This window comes from Perca fluviatilis, chromosome 15, assembly GCF_010015445.1.
Source record: "Perca fluviatilis chromosome 15, GENO_Pfluv_1.0, whole genome shotgun sequence".
NCBI classification, from domain to species: domain Eukaryota; kingdom Metazoa; phylum Chordata; class Actinopteri; order Perciformes; family Percidae; genus Perca; species Perca fluviatilis.
This window is the reverse complement of record NC_053126.1, coordinates 19876221-19900745: the sequence shown is the minus strand read 5'-3', so window position 1 is coordinate 19900745 and position 24525 is coordinate 19876221. Positions and strand designations below refer to the sequence as shown.

The window sequence follows — 24525 nt, the reverse complement described above, 5'->3', positions numbered from 1 at the left end:
TGTCCCACAGATGTATAATAAAAAAGACTATTTGAGTCTCTTTAGTATAATCATTGAGATATTAGAAAGACCAAGAAGGCAAAAACAAACAGGATAAGGTCACTCGAACTATTTGTCCCACAGACCTTTTATTTCCCATTAGAGCAGCCTATTACAGTTGAGTGATGTGACTCAGACGTGAATATTAGGAAGGCGTGGCCAGTAATCAAACTACAGAGTTCCCAGGGAGGGTTGTGCGCGCCGACCAGACAGAGTCTGTCAGCGGGACCAGGGAGCTGCGCGTATTGGACAGAAGGAGCTGGATAACGCGCACCGGCTCGGTGCATGTATTTGCTCATTTTTCTTTCCCGTGTTCTTTTCCGCTGCGTCTCCTATGCTGGATGCTGGATGCAATCCATCCCCGCGTCAACAACACACCTCTGACGGACAAACCATGGACAGTCTAGGCAGCCGCTGTAAGATTGTGGTGGTTGGGGACACGCAATGTGGGAAAACGGCACTCCTGCACGTTTTTGCCAAGGACTGCTATCCAGAGGTAGGTCTATCAGAAGTCTGAACTTAAGTCTTTTAATAATTTGAAGATAAATGAGATCAGGAGTTTGTGAATGAGTGAGCATTAAAATGTCATTAAAATGCAATGCTGAACAGTTCCTTACTGAACGGTTCAACTTCAGCACTTGTTCAGCAGGTTAGATCCACCTGCCAAAAACAGAAATGTGAAATAAAGACAGAGGGGAAGCGCTGCTGGAGAGGGAACTGTAAAGAATGCCTGTAAAATCACTGTGATACTCCTGTAATGTCTAAATTGTCTTTTATTGTGTCTGCAATACTGCCCATAAAACTTTAAGGCGTTGTCTCCATCTCCTATAATATCACTGTACTGTATGTCTAAAATATCCCCAAAGGGATTCCAGTCCAAGCTTTCCTGTGAAATGGGTCTGCCATTATTTTATTTGTCTGCTGCATCATTTCAAATAGGATTTTCCCACTAGTCTACTCTTCTGAATCTGTGGCTGTGTAAACATGCCTATCTTGTCCATCTTAATTAGATAACTAAAATAAATCTCTTATTTTCAGAGCTACGTGCCCACGGTGTTTGAAAACTACACAGCCAGTTTTGAGATAGACAAGCACCGGATTGAGCTGAATATGTGGGACACGTCAGGTAAGACAATTTCATATCTCTGTCTGCACCGTCTCTTAAAGGCTGACATCAATCCACTCCCAGCCCTGCCATGGTGCCTGTCCATGGCTGCGACTGTGGGAGGACTGGTTCCAATTCCCCTCTCCAACTTTTCCAGCAGTCATCTCTTTGACAAATTGCTTTAACCTTGCCAACTTCAGATGGATGTCTTTTGTTTATAGATACTTTTCTCTTTTTTTAGCTTGGTGCATTTGCTATTTATGATTGTTGTCTTTGCTAGAAACTTTGGTGCCAGCCATGTCTCTTGGTGCCTTGTGTTTGCATTCCTTCCTGTGCCGTCCACTGTGTGTGGCTGGCTCTTCCCATGCTCTGGCCAGGGTCAGGCGACTGTCGGGGGAGAAAGGGCGCGGATAATTGAGACAGGATGGGCCTGAAGGGACCGGTAACTTTCCCAAGTGTTTAGGTGTTTACATCAGAGTTAGACTGATGTTTTGCTGACATATCAGACAGGTATGATATATATTGTCTACTGGTTTGATTAAGTTTCCTCCTTTGCCACATTTTTTTAATTCCTTTACACATTTGTTAAAGAATCATTAATTTAAAGAAAGTAATGTTTCCAGAGTTTACACAGCTGGCCACCACATCTTACCACCCTTAACCCTGAAAGAAATACATTCATCAAGTTTCTTTTTCCGATTCATTCATCAAGGTTTCAACTGAAAGTTTTAGTGACTTGTGATTTTATTAATGTTGTTTCGGGAGCTTTTTCCACCCTATATAAAAGTCTCAAGGCATTAAAAATGTCAAAGTTAAACACGCTCATATGCTCAGAATAACAACTACTGGTGACGTCAGTGTCAAACACTGTTGTTCCACAGAAAGGAATTTGTGTCAGCAGTGTTGCAATCAGAAGGGGACTTTCTCAAATAACAAAGCATGCTTACTTTGTCTTGTCATATGCTTCTTGCTGGGGAAGTAGTTAGCCAGTAGCATGAGACTCCTGCACAGAAAGCCATGGTCTACTTTCATCCCAGTCTTGTTTAGAGTTGGTGGATTAACTGCTCTGAGCTACCCTGAGATCTGCATCTCATCATCCCAGACTCTTGGCTCTTGTCAGCTTTCTGACCAGTGACATGGCTGGGCAGTCACAGGACTATGACTATATGACTATGGGATCTTCCCAGGGGGAATTCCTTCTTTTATCATAAACATTCCCAAACCTAAAACTATGTTCTGGGAGACATGATGGGAGTTTCTATTTTAGGTTACATGGTCAGTCAATGAGAGAATGTTGTTTTTCATTGGACCTCGTGTCGACCCTGGGAGTAAATCTACTTGAGCCTGTCAGTCAGAGGTCGGGGTCCTCTGGGGCCTGGGGCCACAACTTAAAGAGTTCCTTATCTCTGAGCTGTTAAGTGCCTAATGATGTAGTGGGAATGTTGTTCTGTCCATCTTTAAAACCCTAAACCACCTTTGGCAGTGGTCGTCTTTAATCTTCAGCCAGGAGCCGCCCACCCCACAACAAACATGACGTCACCCAACCCACAGGGCAAATGTATATGTGTGTGTGTTTGTGTTTGGTAAGCATGTGTGTTTCTGTGTGCCTTTGGAGGTCCTTGTGTGATATGCCATTATTCACTGATTCACAGCAAACACAGATGTTCATATTTTCTCTCAGGAAGAAAAATAATTGGCTTGCACTTTCTGAAGCACATAGCATGTATCCCATCGTTTATTTCAATGAAATCGCTGTGATCAGTGGACTTTGCTTTAGCTTAGAGTTAAACTTTAATAAACTTGACCTGTGAATTCACTCTGTGGGATGCCTATAACTGTCTTGACGGTGCTGACCTTTGAGGGAACCAAAGGGAGGCCAAAATGGAGGAACCTATCATGGTAGTTATGTGCCAAATGAGGAGCAATGCCAACAGAGCTTTCCTTCTTCATACTCACTTTACCTATTATAAAACCAGCCACAACATCGCTTCCAGTACCTGCTTTTTTGAGAAGAAATTAATTTAGCTATGTTTTGCTATTTTGGTGGCTACAGACTACACTGGACAGTTCAGTTACAACCTGACATTTCTATCAGTCAATCCTCCACTTGCTCTTCCGAAGCCACATCCCAATCACACCCAGATATACGGCTGTTTTTCTTTTTGACCACCAAGCTTTCAGCCTCTTCACATAATGTATTGTCTCCCTTTTAACTGCTGGTGAAGTCTGCCTGCTGTGGTCTGGCTCCGTTCACAAAGCATTATTGATCGCTATCCGAGGCATGGCTATTTAAACAGCTTGCGTCTCGTCTGGTTCACATTTCTCTGGCATGGTTAGATGTGCAGTGCCATTTTAAATGCTCCCAGCCCTTGTTGTTGCACCATTGATTAGTTTGGTCTCATTAATTCCAGTTCTTCCACAAGGTCTAGTCCTTGCAGGATGGGTGTGAACTGCGGTGAAATTTTTATCTAATTGAGGTCTATTGCTAAGTGTAAATCTGTATGTCTGTGCATGTGTGTGTGTGTGCGTATGTGTTTATGTTGCAGCTCTAAATGAATGGGTATTTTAAGAAGCATTAAACAGAAACAGGGAGGTCTAATGGCTTCTGGGAACCAGAGGACAACTTTCAGCTGTGTTTTGTATTCTGCCCTGCATTCAGCTCCAGACCATCTGGAGAATTAAGTCAATTAGAAAGCGATTTACTGGAATTCCAATGAGAAAAACCATTGTATCTGTGTATGACTGTATCTATAATCTATCTCATACATACAGCCACATAGTGATAGATGGCGTAGTCTGTTTCACCACTGCATGTATCTGTATCTTAATGAACTTTTAAAGCAAACCAAGCTGTTAAGTGGTCAAAATGTCAGTGTGGCTCTGTGATAACTTGTCTGAGAGCCATATCAGTTGATGGTCATGGGGCACATTGGTAGTCAGCCAGTCAGGGTTTTATTTTATTTTTTATAGAGCCTGAGGAATTATTGCAATCTTTATCTCTTCCCAAAATGGTAAGAGTGCCTGGGAAAGATCCCTCTAGCCTTGGCCTCACACTATTACCCAGCTAAGAGGTGTGCGTGCTGTTTCTTAGTCCATGTCATGACAGGCTGGGTTTCCCCAAACTTCCTGCAGCAGTACACTCACGTCTCTTTCTGTTTCCCTTCTCTGCTGACTCTCTAATGCCTGACCTGATTCTCACATGAAAACTAGAACTCGTACTTTCTGTTTAGTCATGCTGGAGTGTGCTTTCAAGTGGCAATCCACAGGAATCTTGTGTTTCTTTGTTCTTTTGCTTACATCTTTGCTACTAATCGCTCACGCTGTGGATTCCCCCCCCCCCACTTCACTTCCCAGAGATTGCTTGTCATTCAAACCACGTGTCCCTCACTCTTCTCCCGGGAAGTTCTGTCAATGAAAATGTACAGTACAGGCCAAAAGTTTGGACACACCTTCTCATTCAATGCGTTTCCTTTTTATTTTCATGACTATTTACATTGTCGATTTTCACAGAAGGCATCAAAACTATGAATGAACACATATGGAATTATGTACTTAACAAAAAAGTGTGAAATAACTGAAAACATGTCTTATATTTTAGATTCTTCAAAGTAGCTGCCCTTTGCTTTTTTATTATTAATGGAAAAAATTCCACTAATTAACCCTGACAAAGCACACCTGTGAAGTGAAAACCATTTCAGGTGACTACTAGGGGTGTGACGAGACGCTTACTCCACGAGACGAGACACATCACGAGATTGGGTTCACGAGAACGAGACGAGACGAGATTTTTAAAAACAATTTAAAGAAATCCTCAATGATGAAATATATGAATGGAAAATTGTTTTTTTATTCAACTGAAAAATCACAAAATGCAAAAAATTTAGGTGCATTTTGAAATCAACTATTAATGATTAATGTTATTTAACTTTTTTTTTTACTATTTTAATGAATTATATGCAGTAAAGGACGTGCAAACACTGCAAAATGTTTTGTATAAACTCTACCAACTGGCTTCTGCCCTGTACAATTTCACATGAGAAATCTAACTCCTTTCCACAAATCGAACATAAAAATAAATGTGTGGAGGAGTCGCCAACCGACATTTTCCACCACAGAAAATGGCCTCATATCAGCTGCGAAACGCCTATGTCCCTCGTTATTGCCGTGGCTCTTGCACTTACCGGTGGCAGAGATGCTAAGGCTTTTAGAGTTGTTTGCCCTTTTAATGTTTTCGTCGCGGGTGCAGTAGTTAGTAGAGAGCTGTGGTGGTGCTGTAAGTGTTTTTGCATAGTGCTCGTGTTAGCCGCGGTATACGGCATTTTTTTCTTACAATGTTTACATATTGTGTTCGTCTTGTCTGTCACTCTTTCGCCGTTTATTATTTCCGCAGGAAAACCAAAATGTTGCCACACAAATGATTTAAAAGTGGCAGGGGGATCTTCAATAGTAATTTCACGCTCCATCACGCTGACATCACATCGCCTCACGAGACAACTTTTCACCTCGACGAGAAATCTCGTCACGTTTTAACCTCGCGAGATCTCGTAAAACGAGATCTCGTCACACCCTTAGTGACTACCTCATGAAGCTCATTGAGAGAACACCAAGGGTTTGCAGAGTTATCAAAAATGTCATGAAAATAAAGAAACAATTTGAATGAGAAGGTGTGTCCAAACTTTTGGCCTGTACTGTAGTTTCTGAGTTTTTCTGACCGATCAGCTAATGCTAACTGTTGGCTATCGTCTTTTGATGTAACCACCCAGTTTCTTCCTCTATTTATTTCCATACAAAGTTCTGTTGCTGCTGCTGCTGGGAACATGAAACGCATCACTTGCTGTGCAGTGGAGGATTTTTCCTGCAATAGACCTGTCTGACACTGGGTGTTCACAATAACAAATATAAAATATTTCATGAACTGGCTACAGCTTGAAACTGCATAGTCAGTGATGAAAGCAGAAAAAACATTTATTTATCCAAAAATGTCAGCTCATAAGAGATTCTTAAATAAAATTCCCACTCACATGAGTTTCAGAGACTCTTTTCTATATTGATTCTTTCTCTGTTAAAATCATTTTTAATGTTTTTTGTGCCTAATTTCTCATGACAAAGCTGTCTTGACGTTTCACAATCAGAGGTGTGATTGTTTTGACTCGAGAGACGGTAACAAGACACTGCAAGTGTGTAACACCACTCCCAGCACCAGCGCTCACTCACAGTCACAGTGTGGTTGTGTCCCTCCTCTCATGACTTTCCAACATTCCTAATGTCTATATGCTTTTTAAACACCACATTCTCAGCGCACTGGACCAGTAGGGCATCTAGAGGCCTGTAAAAACACCGCCAAATTCAGTGGGCTTTCTCTTCCTCAACATTTTCCGCTTGATTCATCTTTAATAGAGAATGAGTGAACTACAACCACAACGCAGAGCAGAAATAAAATCAACAGGCACCTCTTTTCCCTCAAGCTTACAGATCACTGGAGTCAGAGGATGCACAGAAAGGGCTGTCTGACAGAGCAGTGAGCACGCTGATCACAGGTTGTAACATTATTTGCTCTGTGCTCTTGCAGTTGGTCTGTTTGGCCTCTCGGAATCACTGCTGTCATGTTAGGCTCAAGTTAAATAATTTAAAAACAACATTTCTTTCATTTTTCTCTGAACAGCAATTGGAGAATGAGATTGTGTTTAGGTGGTTGCAACCCACTGGAAAGGGAGCTGCATATTTAACCACAGACAGTAAATATACCTTTTGTTTATTTTCGTCAGCATCCTGAAGGGAGGATGACGACATCCTTTCAACTGCTGTTCACTGAATGCACCGAGCCTAAGCCCTGGAAGTTGTTCCTAGTCTTTGCCCAACCAGCCCAGGGCAATAACTGCCTAAACGAAACCTGTTGTGATGATGCATAGCAGGCTGGAAGGCACTCCCCGGCACTGGGGGAGAACAGCTGCATGACAGTTTCGGGTAATGAGTAAACTGAAGATGGTACAAGGTTTGTTGAAATACTGTAACTCAAAGTAACTGTTGGTGCCCTAGTAATTAAACACATACAATCAAGACATTTGGAAAAACTCTTCTTACCCACTATTTTGGGTAATTTTCTTTTCTTCCCTGAATAACAGTCCAAACCCTAAATATATTCCGTTAACAATAATATAAAACCTCACATTTGGGAAGAGGGAAACAGCAAATTTGTGGCATTTTTAATTTATTAATGACTTAATCGATTGCCAAAATTGTTATTGAATAATTATCTATTGATTTAGTAATCAATCAACTAAGCTCAAGAGCTTATAGTTTTTATGTAGCCGTTTATACTGTTATTAGGCCAATGTTATGGTGTCATAGAAGACAAATTAATATATTGTAAAGCATTTTTATGGCTATTGTTTCCCATAAGTCATTTTTTTCTGATAGTGAAGATTCTGTTTTTAGCCAATGCTAGTGATATTCCTCTATACATTGCTAGTCTTTCAGTTGGTTGGTCCACCACAGACTGAAATATCTCAACAACTACTGGATGATTGTCATAAAGTATGGTACAGACATTCGTGGTCCCCAGAGGATGAATCTTAATCAGCGTCTTTCTCCGCCCACTATACCGTAAATTGCGCTGTAGCAAAGCGGTACTGGTGCTATGATACGGCTGAGTGCAGACTGCGATATTCCCACTGCTGATGCTATGACTGTTTGAAATGATCCTGATGCCAATATTTGTAATGTAGCGAGGAGTTTAACAACTGCTGGAATGGGATGTGAACGCTGAGTGGGAGATTCAATTTCATCTTTGATTTCTTCCAGTAACTCTAATATTGCATGGCTGCTTGATCTGTAACGCTAAATGATGTTATGTTCACTGACAAAGTGTGATTCTTCTGTTAAAAATATTTTCAGCCTCGCCTATGTCTTCGTCTTGCTCAAATTACTGTTGCCATTTCACCAGCGGCATAAAGGTCTACGAGGAAACTCGACTGCAGCTGGTTTAGACCTGCTTTAAAGAGGCGGAGAATTCCCCCCCCAGAATAGAGGCGCGCTCTTACTGACAGTCTTTGTAAAAACCACGGAATATATAATTAGGGGCACTTTGCGCTTATCCTCCCACCTTTTTGGGTGGAACTCCCACTTTCCCCACGACCCTCCCACGAACGCATATTGAAAGCGCAACTTGTCTCTTCTCGCTCATGTGGCAGACAATCTGCGATTTTACCCAAGTGCGCCCTGTTTGTAAATAGCCCGCATCGGTTACGTCCGTCTTTGCGACCAATTAGCGCCTGGAAACAGGCGCAAACGGCTTGATAAATCTAGCCCTCAGACTCTTATTTAAGCATGAGAAGGAATATCAGGTGTTCGTGAGAAGAACCTACTGTAGCCATTTAATGGAAGTTTCCCTTTTCAATTTGGTGGCTGAGCACAGTGCACAGTTTGTAATAATGTTATTCGACTTGTGACTGCCAAGGGTTGGAAATAAACTTGGGCTTTTGTTCCAGATCTCCGATCTCCATAGACAGTTACTGGAGTGCCTGTGAAGGTATTTTTGGACAAAGAGGGTGCCAGTCTGTCCTCTGGGGCCTTATGAGCTTGACAGCAAAATCGCAGAAAAAATATTCGGGCTCCTCCATGACTCTCATCCCCCTGGCGTCAGGTTAGGGATGACCCTGCAGCCTCTCTGGCAGGAGGCACCTGATAATCCCAGGGATTACAGTAAACGGTTGGAGCCCACAAAGACGTTTTACATATTAGAAATCAAGCGGCATGAGCTGCGTGTGGTGAAGTGGATGTGCAGTCTTTGTGGGTCACTATACTGTAAATTGAACACACCACCTCACATTTTATAGCTGAGGACTATAGTGACTTCTGAACATAATATAAATAAATTTCAACTTCAAATAAGAAGAAAAATGTAAACGTAGTGAGTATTTGCTTTACTTTAACGGCCACTAAGGGGGCTGTTGAGAGCCTTAAATGTACAGTTTTTTTCATTAGACAATAGCTAAAATGTATTTTACAGCTCACGAAACACAATTGCTCCATAGTCACACATGAATGCTTACAACTAAAATGGCACTTACAGAAATATAGATGCATTCATACCTCATATTGTAAATTTCTCTGATTATTTTGGCATTACAAGAACAAATCCCCTCTGTGTTCCAGGCATTCCCTTCTTCTTTTCCTCTTTGCAAATGGTCTCCAGCTCTAAACTTCTTGAATAATGATGGTCTCATTCACAGTGCTGCACTCCATTGCACCCTGACTGAGTGGGTTTGGGTGACATTATGGAAACTCTGGAGGACAGCCGGCAGTCCTGGCTGCTGCGCTGGATGTCTTGGTTCTTGAGCAGGCAAGCAGCTGTGCTCCATCCCTGGAGCTCAGCACTCCGTGAATCATATTCTTAGACTATTACATGAAGGGTCAACAAGCTTAAGAGGAAATGGCTGCCTGTATGTTACAGTAGCTGTTAGAGAAGATGCAGAAACAAAGGAAGCTATAACAGAAGAATTGTTGATGTGCATGAGAGCATGACATAACTGCTCTGGAGGTGTATTGTCAGTTATCTTTTTCTCTGTGCAATGTATTTATCCTCCCCTCTGTCTTTCCCCTCATCGATGTTCTCCATCTCTTATTGCCCATTAGTCAAGGCAGCTTCTGAAGCACGGTGTTAAGGTCATCAGCAGTCGGGGGTCGTGTTAAGCAGGGGCTGGGCAGAAGTGCTGCATGAAAGCCAGCCAGATGCACTGACAAGAACACACAGGCTGTAATTAGCAGCAGAATATCTGCTCTCCTCAGTGACACAGTGAAACACACACACTCACACAGACACCTATAATCAGACACAGAAGTAAAGCCTTCCATCTGCACCACTCAGGCATGCACCCACCGTTCAGCCCCGCTTTTACATGTTACATTCAAAACGCCCGGCGTGTCCCATATGTCCACCCGTCCATAAACAATAAAAGCACTTCTTGGAGGCCCCAGAGGAGACAGCCTCTAATCCCTTCTGGTCTTATCTCTGTCAGAGGAGCCTGTAAATGTGACCATGGATACAGCTATGAGCTGAGAGCCACCACACATTCCTTCTCCACATCTCAGCTGAGCGTAAGGCAAAAAAAGTGTATCATCTGCTTAAATAGCATGTCTACCGCCAAACTGCACTGCACAATGCTGATAGACTGTATATGGCTTTTACTTTACTAATGTGCCAATGGAATAATTAAAGTGATAAGTTATTAGGGAATGAACAATAACTGGGCAGAGTTTAAAAGGAGTCTTCTGGTACACGGTTAAGAAAAAGAGCACTTAAGGCTTTCAATGAGCTCACACTGACTCAGATTACAAGCCCCGTCTTAAACCTTGCCATACTGTGCTACTAACAGAGGAGAATGGAGCTATATAGACTGACGGAGAATAAAATGATAAAATTAGATAAAAGATGTGAAACTGTTTTGTTGGCAAGCATTTAAGGCAACAGTACTACAAAGGGACAGATCTGAAAATACATTGTAATTAATATTAGGGGTGCAGCAACATTATTTAATGTTATGTGAGTGAATTTTTTCCAGTGTTTACCTGATAAACTATACCTGTGATCCATTTTCAGAAATAAAATTAAATACAAAGACATCGCATTCATACTACAAAAGAATAAAAAATTATTACAGGTGCACATTCATTTAGTGTGCATGTATATTTCTACATATAGGGAGGTATATCATGTGAAGCACTTTGTGACTGTCTGTAAAAAGTGCAATATCAAATATACTTATATATATATATATATACACAGTACAGGCCAAAAGATTGGACACACCTTCAATATTCAATGCGTTTCCTTTTTATTTTCATGACTATTTACATTGTAGATTCTCACTGAAGGCATCAAAACTATGAATGAACACATATGGAATTATGTACTTAACAAAAAAGTGTGAAATAACTGAAAACATGTCTTATATTTTAGATTCTTCAAAGTAGCCACCCTTTGCTTTTTTATTAATAAGGGAAAAAAATTCCACTAATTAACCCTGACAAAGCACACCTGTGAAGTGAAAACCATTTCAGGTGACTACCTCATGAAGCTCATTGAGAGAACACCAAGGGTTTGCAGAGTTATCAAAAAAAGCAAAGGGTGGCTACTTTGAGTATTCTAAAATATAAGACATGTTTTCAGTTATTTCACACTTTTTTGGACAAGGAGGGGAGTTGCCATTGTTAGTATAAAAATATAGATTATAGCAGCTTTAACTAACGTAACTTGAGCTGTCTGATACTGTATATTGATCTCCCATATTTACAAGACACTGTAAAGTGAAAGATAGATGGATACAACAGATAAAAAAGACAAATGTCTATTTATAATGGATACATGTGAGTGCATGTATACTTGTGTGTATGTGTGTGGGTGTGTGTCATTGAGTAGGTTTGTTTTTGGGAATTCCAACAGCTCCGACCCTGTGACCTCTCCTATTGTTTCCCAGCTGACCAGAGGCGTAATGGGGGCAGATGAGGAGCGCTGGGGTGGGAGCCCGGGACACAACAAGGCTGGAAAGCGCAGCAGCTGCTTCACCCAATAGCCAAAGAGATAGGGGGAGTGAAGGGTGGAAGCGAGTAAAAGCAATGGAGGCGTGGAGGGGGGCTGCCATTAGAGCATGTTATAAGAGCAGCGAGTGTTCACTAGATTGAAAACTGGGAAAGGGGACAGAAGGAGTAGACAGAAGGAGAAGTGTACATCTGTGCTTTTCCCACCCCCACCTGCCACCCCACCCAACAAAGCTTTATGTTGTGAGTAAGGTTTGTTGGTTGCACCCTTGGGACCTGTCCCACTGGGGTCCTCGGGCATGCAGAAACACAACCGCCAACTGTTACAAGCTAAACAAACAGCTACATATGGCGATATAAATAGCCCTGTTGGAGATTTAATGCAGTGCTTTTGCCTATTGTATTCAGAGATGGAGGAAGTATGATTTAATTGTGTGACCTCTGTATTCATTGACCTGAAGTAACATGATCTATGGCACGATGCAAAGGAATCCATTGACTCAGTAGGAAGTTATTGATCCTAAATGTAGTCACTTCAAGGGCACATGGACTTGACCAGACAAACTGGGAGCTTCATTTTTTGTTTTATGATGAATAAACAGACTAAACACTAACAACCACCAGTTTGGCATATTTTAAGTTCAAGTGCTCTGACGGATCTGACCTGGACACAGCTTACATATTACTGTAATATTCTTCTCTTCATGTAAAAGTCACGAGAATATCCAGCATCTGGAGCTATCAGTTTAGTGAAGAGGCTCTTGTGGGCCATTTATCCAGGGCAAAATCATTTTTCCTAACAGATATCCAAAGAGAAGCAAACATTCTTCTTCTTTAACAAATTACTATTTAAGAACGTTTCATTTTGTGTCTGCTTCTATTTGGACATTGCTTGTTTTGCAGTTATCCTTTACTCAAAAGATATTTATGCAGATTTTAATTCTATGTGTTATTACATGATTCAGTATACTCAGCATAACACAAAGAACGCAAATTTCAGAAGGCCAGTAACTGTAATGTAATCACTACCAAAGCAAACTTCTGTTACTCGGTGTAGAAATACGATTACAATACCACATTATGTTACCCCAGCACTGTTCATGTGTTGACTTTAACAAGAGAAGAGACCCAAATGAATTCTGGCACTAAACCAGGCATTTGTTCTTATTCAGCAACAGCAGCAGCAGCAGCAGCAGCAGCAGCAGCAGCAGTGAATGCCTCAGTCATCCAGGCAGACAGGAAATCCTCCAAGGGAACTGTGTCTTGGTGGTTTTTTTCCCAGTCCACTCACTCTACCGAGTGCAACAGAACCCAGTGCGAACTTTGATCAGCCCGCTTCAAACAGCCACAGACTGGTTCTGCTGCTCCCAAAGCTAGTGCTCAGTCCCTCTGACCTCCCCCCCTCCACGGAGCAAAACCCTCTCAGCATCCGTCTGCAACCCATCCGAGCGTAAGGGGATACAGGGAGGCTGTCTTTCACCTCCATCCTTCACCCCCCACCTGCAACCCCGCTCACACACACTCGACAGATCCCATCATTTATGGATGACTTTATTTATAAACAAGATCCAATGTGCTCGCTTTCTCACTGCTGCTGCTGCTTTTGTGGAAGTAAAATTGTATTTGAAGTAGTGCCTGGTCTCCCTTCCCGGTGGCCTCCCTAGGGGGGGTTCAGAGTGGGCTGGGGGATAGATAGCACCATGATAGGGATGTGTTTGGATGGTTATACACTGGAGGAAGTGGAGTTGATGGAGCAGAGGATGTCCTTTTCCACTCACAAGTTTTTCCTTTCGTAAGCCTGTGTAGCTGCTGCCTAAATATTCTCACTTCTTCTTTCATATCAGACAGACAGCTGTGGACAGAGCAGCTGCAGTCAGTGTTATTACAAGTTTAAGAGTGGAAATAAAGGATGTGATCTCTGTTGTTTTACAGAGGAACAAGAATAGAAAGCGATGGATTTAAATACTATAGTGTGTGTGTGTGTGTGTGTGTGTAGGGCTGGGAGCTTTCAGTGCAGATTTCATTGTGTCATGGCAGTCACCAATAGTTGGTTAAAAGAATTAGAGTGGGTGTCTAACGTTGGCAGTAAACTCCAACCATAATTGCATGATGTCAAAGACTACTCTACACAGCTTGAGGTATTTTCGATTATTGGTATCCTTGCCACATGGAGGTGCTGTTAACAAGCTGCAGGCTCAGAGAACCACTTATTACACTTTTAGATAAACATTGTCACATGTATCAGTTTTAAACTTTGGTTAATTGAGGCTTGATTGAAAATTCCTTATTTTGGCACCACACGGTGGTAGAGAATGACATGGTGGCAGATGTGGCAGTGTGTGCATTATCCATCATGCATGTGTGCTTCTTTGCATGCAACTGTCCAACACAGTGCTTTGCCGGATGACGCTGCATTGTGTTGTGGAAACATTCAAGCCAGGTTCAACTTTTTTGCAGGTGCCTTTTGCATTTGCCCAGTGGTCTCATTAAAATGTTTTTTTTTCAAGCAGTGCTAATGTCAGTTTGAGCATTGCCTTATGCCATCGGAATCATTTGGAAGCTGCGATAATGCTATAAAAGTCCACAATAACATTAAGTTTGCTAACCTCCCGTTAGCATCCTATTGACTCCCATTCATTTTGGCGTCACTTTGAAGCGTTTAAAGACTTTATTTGTCCATTGTTTATTTCTAAAGAAACACGACAATGTATGAAAGGCTCCATTACCTTGTATCTCACGTTATGGCTCTGTAGCAGACGTTTTTGTAAAAATAAGCTAACGACTGTGTCATAACCACGCAACTTACTGTTGGATAGTAGAGGAATTACCGTATAATCAGGAGACGCTCGCAGGCAGTTTCGACTTACCTTAGCGGTTTAAGTTTAATTACTAATGTTAACTAGCATTTTAGTTAGCAATAATTAGCCTGTGCCTATGTTATCTCCTTACATATACTATGCTCTCCGTCTCTGCAAGATTCATAATGATTGAGATTTCTCTTGGCACAGCTACCAGAAGTCTTACAACTTTCCATCATTAACAGAATTATGATTTACAATCATTTATTTCTTTTTAATGTCTCTTACTGGTTTGTGTCCAGGGAACTCCATAAAAACGTTTAAAAAACGTTTCAGAGCGAGTCACACTCTTCTGACGGCGCTTTGCTACAGAGGCTTTACTAATATGCTCTGCATCACCAATGTTGTAAAGAAAACTGCCGATTGCAAAAAAACGTAATGCAAAAAATCAAGAATCTGCTGGGATGCAAGAGCACGTCCACGATGGGTGACGTTACGAGGACGGATAAGGTTATCTACATATCTGATGGACTGTGAAGAAAAACGATACCGCTCAAATAGGAAGTTATCTGGAAATGAAAATGCATCTATAGTCAAGGCCTCAATATCATCTCCCGACGTATGTTTAACTAACGAAGTAATACAGCTTCTTCATCAACGGGCTCGTTGACAAAAGGAAATGCCATGTTCGGAACAAAAACGTTTTATAGTCTGCCTAACACAGTTAATAAACCAAAACCTTTTTTATTCATGCAGATAAACTGCAATCACCATGGAGATTTATTCTGTACAGCTAGCCTGCTCCTGACCAGGCTAACAGCCAGGATTTATTTAATCCTGGAGCCTTTTCTGATCACCCAGCAGGGGTTTTACCATATTGTCATTATCAGCCTGGATTAAAATACAACAGGTGCATTTTGCTGTTTATTTTAAGTACTGTTATTATTTCAAGTTGTGACCATTATTTTTTTATTTATAATTATTCATGTGACAGTCATTGTTACCGTTTTATTGCTGTATGAAGACTGCTGTTCATATTGTTGTTAGAAGTTTGATGAATATATTATGGCAGTTGTTGAGATAATTAGAAAAGGCTGATAACATTTCAAATGTGTTTTAAATGAAGTCTGTTACTAAGAGCAATACATACAATGCTGTACATTTCTATAGTTGACCAATGCACCTTGAATTATTTCAGTTGATACATTTTTTTTTAATTCTTTAACAATAAGGATCATGTTTGTTCCACTTCCATATGCATTGTATTTGGCATTTTTAGCACACAATTTATGTTGTCCAGTAAACTGGGAATATAATTGTACAATTTAAGAACATATCCTAATTGTACAATCCTCCCAAATAATAGTCTTAGTTCACTGGACCAGTAACTATCTAGTGATGTAGGCTACTGTACATTCATGTAATAACAGGGAGAGGACACCTCAATGGTTTTTGACCTTATATTTGGGGGGAAATAACTGATGAATATCACTCTGTTCCATTCATGTAAGTGTGCATGGAATTTATCACTTAATTATCTTCATAGTTTCTAGATTTTAGAGTCCAATTTCTTCAGTGTCTTTATTTTCTATGTCCATATATACAGGGAGCAAGGCATATAATATGTAGAGAAGGAAACTCTGCCTCTATAAAAAATAAAAAAAATGAAACGTGAGAAAAAGCGTGGCAGATAATAGCGGACCAACTGAATGATAGTCTAAAAATATACATTTATGAAATACTGCTCTTAACTGAAACCATTCAATGAGTCACTGTCATTTGCAAAAACGAACAGTTGTACACTTTGCATTAAAAGCTAGCAGTGGAAGTTAATATGACTTAGGAAACTTATATTTTAGCCCATGAGAGAGAGGGAGGAACAGAGTGAAAGAGATATTTACGCATCATATTCTAGCGTTGTAGAAAATTGATCTTCATTATAAATTTCCTGAGTAACATTATCTTCTGCTTACTTTTAAGGCAAAGAGTACAACTGTTAATTTGTGAAAATGATTAGTAGCCTAATCCTTGAATGGAATGATTATGACGGCTTCAATTCAGAGCCGTGGTCAGTTAATGTATATATTTAGGCTACAATTACGCATTCAGTCGGTCCGCGGATCGTCCGCTTTCTCGCTGTTTCATTACCAGCAGTCGTTTATTTTCTTTTAAACAAATAATGTGTTTCCCGTCGTCATACTTCCACAAGAAGCTGCTGCTCACTCTGTATAAAGTATGTACAATGCGTATTCTCCATTTTGGCATCAGTAAATCTGTGATCGACCTTGCGGTCTTTTGAGGAAAGCCGTGGACGCGCATCTATCTGAATTACTTCAGCCCGGCTCAACCTAGTCGCTCCTCCTCAGCCTGGCTTGGCCTTCGTGAAACGCACCAAGCCAGGATGCACAGATTAGACTAGGTCAAGCCTCACTTTATCACTTATCCTGGATTTATATATTCTGCTTTTGTGAAACAGGCCCCAGGTTAGGTTCACAGGCTCAGTTACCATAGCAACTGATGCTGAGGTTACGTTACCTCTCTTTCTGAAACAGAAAACTCAGAGTTTCCCTCATCTCAGGGTTAACAAACTCAGAGTTTTCACTAAACCTGCTTTCTGAAACGGACCCCTGATCAGCCTTTTAGGAGTGATCTGGACATTACAGATAGCCTTCTTTCTTTAAAAAATGCCTCTTCACTCTCTGAAATCTGTGCTTTTACATGTTCAAATTGAGCAACCAGACAAAAACAAACAAAGCAGAAAGACTTGGAGTCTGTGTTGGGATATCGGAAACCAGTCGGGGTCCAACAGCAGTGAAAGGGTTATGGTTAGGTTGTGCAAAAAATAAATAATCTTAAAGTCAGCATCTGATCTGCTTTAACTGTTTTTTTTAAACTGTTTTATTTGGTGGATCTTGTCCAAACAGTCTGCTGTTGCTGTTTTGACGAGAGTCAACGTTTCTGGTGCGAGTGGCGCAGAGCTTGAGGAAACGCAGTCCTGCGTGGGCTCCCTGTGACTGCCAGCAGTCGTTCACAGCTACTTGACTTCCACACACAAACAAAATCTGGATAGTGTTTGTATTGTAACATCTAAACACATGAACATCTTTGAGGGATTAAGAGTATCACTGTGGGGTGCACCAACGGAGAGTGCCACACCAAATCTGAAGTCATGTCTCAAACAAGCAAGGCAGGAAATATATATTTCGACAGAAGAAGTGAGAAACAAAAGAAGCATAGTCATCTTTAAAAGCAAAGCGCAGCATGAACCAGAGCCCTAGACAAGACACAGAGATCAAACAACAGGAGATGAAATGCAAAGCTATTTCTCCAGCGGAATGAGAGTGTGTGTCTGTGATTATAAAAGAGCGGCTGGGGGTGAGGAGGAGGAACTGAAAGCGGACACACTACTCCATCTCTATACCCCTGGGGCGAGCAGGAGACAGACAGTAATGCTGCTCTGTCCCCTTGCCTTTGCTGTCAGCGCTGTGGCCGGCCCCGCTTTTAAACCTGTTTGGTCGACAGACACAGGCATTAACTCCTCAGCAGCAGAGCTCAGAGCAGATCTGTGGAAGGTGCTCGAAGCCTTTCAAAGGCTGCACTCTCTCCACAGGGAAAGTGTAGGGAGCTTTGATCAATATCCCCTGTGTGAAGGCTGCAGACATGGAAGGTTAATGGCCATTTAACCCAGTGTCACCTCCACTGTCCCGGCTGTGTGCTAATGCCTTTGAAAACTTGACACAGCCATCTCTATTACAGATCAACAGCTTTGTGTGTGTGTGTGTGTGTGTGTGTGTGTGTGGTATGCACACTTGTATAGCCTATATGTCAAACTGCATGAGCAACCAAACATAGAAAGCCACTGTCTAGAGTGCAGGCCAGGTAAGGTTGCTTCATTGCAGGCTTTTTAATGGTTTGTTTCACTGGATTGAGTTGATTTTTCGCTCACAAATTCACTGCCTAAAGCTCCTTATATAAGGCCGTGGTACATACTGTAGTGGTGTCTCTGAAAATTGCAGTATTACCTCAAAGGTAAAAGATTTCAGACATATAAACCTTATATCATTGGTGCTCGTTTGAAAGTTACATTGCAGTATACAGCCAACCTTTGCCCTGCTATTATGTACCAGGAAGAACACTGAAAACATGCATTTGACAGATTTCACTCAGAAGAAATACCAAGTGTGGATCTCAATAGGAAATTGGAACTCTGAAATCATTAATCCAGTGAAGTCAAGAAGTGTATATTTGTATTATGAAGTGATGTCTTCTGTTGAGATTCTTTTGGAGATTGCTTTTTAGAGAAACAAGAATACACCTCTGTTGTGTTTCACATATCAGGATTAATACAATTAAGCTGTATTAAATAGATAAGTGTGTGTGTGTGTTATGAGAAAACTGAGCTTTGCCCCCCAACATATGGCCAATGGATCAGGGAAGTTATGAGTTATGTTCACTTAGAAAAAATTAGATACACTGTAAGAGGGTCCACTAGAAAATTCTATATAATTTGGCAGCCTTTTATTTCCTTTGTAGAAGGCGTGGCAGCTACTAACATATCTATGTAACCCAATTGTGTTTGCATACTTTACTTTTTTTTTTTTTTATATATATATATATATATATAATTTTTTTATTATTATTTATTGATGTTGTCTTTTTCTTTTATTTACTTAGATATTTGAATTATATTTGTATGAATCTGCAGACTTATATCTGAGTATGTCTGGATACATGGAAAGTTGTCGGGGTCCAGTACATGTGGGTGGGGGGCACTTGGGAACCATTTGGGTTGTTTGTATGGACAGGAACTTGATTTGACTATTTCAAGTGTGTATTGTATTTCTTTTGCTTGTTATTTTTGAAAATAAAAGAGACCATGTTCAAAGAAAACTGAGCTTTACATGTACAATTGGTGGAGGGCCCTTTCATTTTCTACTTTTCCATTGTTCCAGACAGCCATTGTTTTCCATTCATTTCTTTATTTTATGTAAATCAATTAGCAGACTCTTCAATTTTGCTTGAGTTGTATCACATTATTGGAATGAGGTATTGTAAATCGATATGCACACAAACTGCATTACTTAGCAGTGACACTGACAATGCTTACTTTATCCTTACTGTGATCGGTTACACAAACTAAACATTTACAGACTGTCAATTTACTTATTAATTTTTTTATATCTTAAAAAAAAAAATCAAAAAATATTTAAAAAAAAAAAAAAAAAATTTAAAAAAAAAAAAAAAAAAAAAAATTTATTTTTGTCCCTTCTTAAACGTGAAGCACTATTTCTATGCCAATCTTCCAGGTAGGTTTTTTTTTTCTCATCTGGAGTGTGAGTTCAATTTTTTTTTGCCATAATAAGGTCAGTGGCACCATATGTAGTAGACTGTATTGAATCTGGACGTTAAAGACTGTAAAAGAAAATGCACTGCAGGCTTATATTCACATAAAAAAAAAAAGTGCTGCCTTGTACAGCAGAGTGGTACACTGGGTCAAAGTAACTCCACCTCCTCTCGAAGAGTGTCTTGGCAGCAGTCTCTGTTTATCTCTGTTTGAGTAAGAACCCTCATTGAGGAAAAGCCATAACAACTCACAACACAGACCTTTAGCAATGAAAAGTCTGCTCAACCTCTTAAAAGATGGAGTGCCAACCTTCTTCTCCTCCTCCTTTTAGTCACCTCTAATCATCCATGCACCGGAGTCATCATGACATGTCAATGTCATGTCAATCATGACAACTGGCGGGGAAAAAGCAAAAAACTTCTCAGACGCTCAGGAATTGCTGCAAATTGAATTATAATTTCAGCCTGTTCTCGCACTCGTGTAGTATTAATAATACTGTCCAAAACGGCAGGCATTACGGCATTCGGGGACAGCTTCGATATACCAGACCTAGATTTAACAGAACTATATAAATATATTATATCCAAACAAGCCTTAGTGATAAAGTTTAAGATTATATATAATATTTATTTAAAAAAACACTTAGCTGTCTGCCATTTCCCTCTGGAAACAGCTGGTGGCCTTCAGAGTAGCGACGACCTGTATTTGTACCGGGATGGCGCGTTGCCCGCTCTACTGGACCCAGTTCAGTACATAGATCCAAGAGCACAGCTTTAGGGAATTTAAATCAGCATATTAGTCATCGTCATGGTCCCTGAAGTCTCTTTCTCTCCTGATTCTTACATTTGGGGTTAGTCCTTCTGCAGTGCCATCATGCTGCATTACGCACTGGGGTCACTGCAGAATTTATATGTTTACAACAATTTGTGATTGTTAACACCTTGCCAAAATCACAGCATCAACTAGTGGTATCCCCCACCTCGAGATACAATTTGAAGACAAAAGTGTAATAGGCAAACACACTTTTCTTCATGCAGGTTTTGTTAACAGTATTAAAGTTCGGACCGATAACGAGGACATTAAGTGTAACGATTGCGCAGGAGTTTAACGCCTGTATTCCGAGATTTTGACATTTGATATACGCACAGTATTAAAGACAGATATTTAGTTATTTACACTGTTTTCTGCCGTTATCTAATGCTAGGGTATTTGATGCTATCCTGTATTCCATGCAGTCGGGCCATCTCCTCCTCCTGTGCGCCGTAGCAGACAATGTGACTGCGAGACAGCGCTGATTAAACATTAAGAACACATTTTTATTTAAGATTTGAGTTGGATTTTACAAGGTGTTTATGGAACAATTTTAACTCAGTACAAGCACAAATAACACTGCTGGATTTAATCTTCATGACAACATGGATGATATGGAGTATCACCTCACCATTTGCATCGCCAATTCCCATTGTCTCCAAAATGTGCGTACGCATGGGTCAGAGTTTGCCGTCAAGTCAGTTTTTTATAAATAATAAACATTTGCGTGGGAAGTGGCATACGCACATTTTCAGCCCCGTTTTGTGTGTATGCCACGTTTATAAATGAGACCCCTGCTCTCTTCCTCCGTACTTCCTTTCAGGGCCTCACAATGAAGCCATATGCATCCCTCCAGGTTGCTACGATACTCGGCCACCCCAACTTGAAATGTTTTGCCTTTGCTTTGAAGGTGAATTTCAAGAGGAAAACAGCTGCAGGAAAAGAAAAAAAAAAAAGACGCAGAGTATATGTGGCGCTGAATGTGTTGTGTTTCTAAGGTTGCTTAGAACTCAATCACACAAACTGTTTTCATTTATTTAGCAACATTTGAGAGGGTGTTTGTTTCCTTATGCCTTTGTCTGTGTGCATGGGTGTTTATCTGAGAGTCTATGTGGCCTAATGAGGCTGTTAGTTGCTGTTGACTCCCTGCCATATGGGTAGGAACACATCAGAGAGCCTCGAGGCAAAGACTATTCTTTTCCCCTCACTCATAATGGTTTGGTTTTTTAGCTGCGTCTGCATTGAGCATGCAACAAACAGAACGAGACAGAGAAACATTCCTGCTGTGATGGTACACATTAATGCACTGAAGACTGGAAGGCTTTGTTGTTGTTGATGCACGCTTAATTCCGCAGGTTTCCTGAAAAGAATCTTCAAACTGCATCATTCATGTTTTATTGTTAAGTTTCTTTCATTGCTTGTCCTCATAAAATGGAAATTCTCACAGAGGATGGTTTGAATGAGCAGATAGAGAGCTGTCATGTTTCAGACAGATTGTCCCTATGGGAGAGTCGTCATGTCAGGGGACAGGAGGCATAAATTAAGTCATACCACAAACCCTCGAGCCTTATTACTGTACATAAGCGCTCCACTAAGTTCCTGTCCGCCTTAACATCCTCTGTGATATTTCTGGCCTTTGATGATGACGACTGGTGAGCAACACTTTCCTCCCACCTCTGTCACCTCTGCTCGGCAGAGCCTCCTGCGTGGCGCTGCGGCGTGGCTTAGTGCTAAGCAACCATGTGGAAATAAAGACAGAAATCCACTTTCCACTGTGAGAGATCGCCGGTGCTAAATCAGGCTAATGCTAATGCTCAAGGAGGTTTTGTGAGGGGTGTTTTATTCCTGTCCTTGGCACGACATGGCAGGGTCCCACTCCTTGCCAGGTGGGATGGTTTTTAGTGGTTCCCGCCCGCCTGTGCTCCCCTCCTGCTCCATCCATCTCATCCTGCTCTGTCTGAAATTCAATTGACCTTTTGTTCCATCTCACAGTGAATGGGCACAGGCCAGCTCCACCACTAACCAACCCAGCGTTCTTATACCTCTTTATTTGATCTGTCCTGCCGAGTCCAGTGCTTTCATTACCTACCCAAACATACATGACACCCCTCCCCCCCCCTTCCTCCACTCCTCCACAGCTTCATCCTCTTTTATCTCTGTTCTTGTCTCTTTGCTGGATGGGGGACAAGTGCATTTCAGGCGGTGGAGATGATATATTTTACAATCAGGAGGAAACTCTTTTTTTCCTCCTTCTCCTCCTCGTGTTCTTGATCGTTATAGTGATTGGCTATTATTTGTGCCTGCTCGGCTTGTTTTAAACACAGCACTTTTTCTCCTCTCCTCTCCCTCAGAGGACTTTTTTTTCTGACTTTGCAAAAGTGCTGAGGTAGCTTCCCTGTCGCTCAGGGCAGAAGAGCACTGCGACTGTCGTGACCGTGACCTGCCAATCATTTGAAAACTTTGGGATTGACAAATTGATCCCAACGGTTTGTCCCAGCTTCTAATTACATCTTAAGTCAAACAAGTACCATTGTCTCAACTTTCCTTCATCTGACATCTCTTCCCTTTCATCTGGATTCTGCTTTAATTTCCCGGTTGCTTCTCTCATCATCTCATGCTTCTACACCTTGCCCTCGCCCCAGCGTCAAAGTCGTTGAATCTTTTCTGTCCCCTCTCCACCCCCACATGCTCCGTCTCTTTTCTTCTTCAGCTCTAACCTCAGTACAGGTCTGCTGCACTGTGATACATACTAAAGACCAACTTCAGCAGCTACAGCACCTCATGTGTGACCACTACCAATCAGTGCTCGCTGTCGTACAATGTGTGCTTTGCTGACTGTAGGACTTGGCATCCGTTGTGTGTGTGTGTGTGTGTGTGTGTGTGTGTGTGTGTGTGTGTGTGTGTGTGTGTGTGTGTGTGTGTGTGTGTGTCCTGCTCTCTCAGCAATAAAAAACAGTCGCAATCTTGTGTTAATAAGACGAGGAGGGGACTGTGAATTCCAGATAATGTCCTGTCAGGTATAAGCTGAAATGACGTTTATTTTAATATTCTATATTACATTAAAAATATGATTACATTATACATTGTTTAAAAAGGTGGAGAAACACGATCAAAAGTGTTTGCATGGAAAATGTAGCAAAACTGCCTTTAGGCTTTTGCTGCATTTAAATGCATCACCTTGTGGGATTTTTCACCACTAGAGGTGCTGGGGTACATGTATTGTTTTCACACTGATTCACATGCCCCAAGCCCCCAGGAACAGAGACAGGCTGTGCAGCAATTTTGCAACAGTTGTAACCGTTGACATTGCGACTCAGACACATGTAACCCTAACCAATCATTACAAAAGGATCGGCTATTAAAACAATGAAATAATTGTATGATCACAACGTGTCACCACAATTTGATCCATTAGGGCCAATAAAAACTGAAATGTTTCTGTATCACTATAGGCTCATTCGAGATGAGACAGGTCTGCGCAGAATCGATCACCGGCGATCGATGCCCAATGCATGCCGGTTAGATTTGTGTCCGACTTGATCCCGACTTGCTCTGACGTCATGCACACGTCGGCAACGGTAACCTCACGAGATCAAGGCGGTCGCAGGTTTGAGACGCAGACAGCGCATGTTGGTTTTCACCGACTGCAAGACCCAGGGGGACCCAGGGCATGATGGGAAACGCCTGGCTCTCAGCTGATCTAACAGTTGATTGGTTCAGAATCGACTCAACATGATGTTTTATATAAACTTTTTATAGTGTTTGAATTGGAGAGATTTTAATTGCTATTTGTCTGATTTAAAGGCTTATTCTGTACAGAACACATGTTGTGTGGGTGGTAGTTACATTTAGAAATCAGAGACTAAATCCGTTCAGATTACAGATCATCCACA

At 41.2% G+C, this 24525-nt stretch overlaps 1 protein-coding gene across 1 annotated transcript in view; it reads left to right on the top strand.

Annotated features, from left to right (window-relative positions):
* Nucleotides 1–220: 220 nt before the first annotated feature.
* Nucleotides 221–24525, top strand: part of rnd2 (Rho family GTPase 2) — a 33465-nt gene continuing 9160 nt past the window's right edge. The window contains exons 1-2 of the mRNA XM_039823888.1: nt 221–535; nt 1078–1165. Of these exons, the coding sequence (XP_039679822.1) occupies nt 374–535; nt 1078–1165 (250 nt within the window). The 5' untranslated portion in view covers nt 221–373. The remainder of the gene's footprint in view (nt 536–1077; nt 1166–24525) is intronic.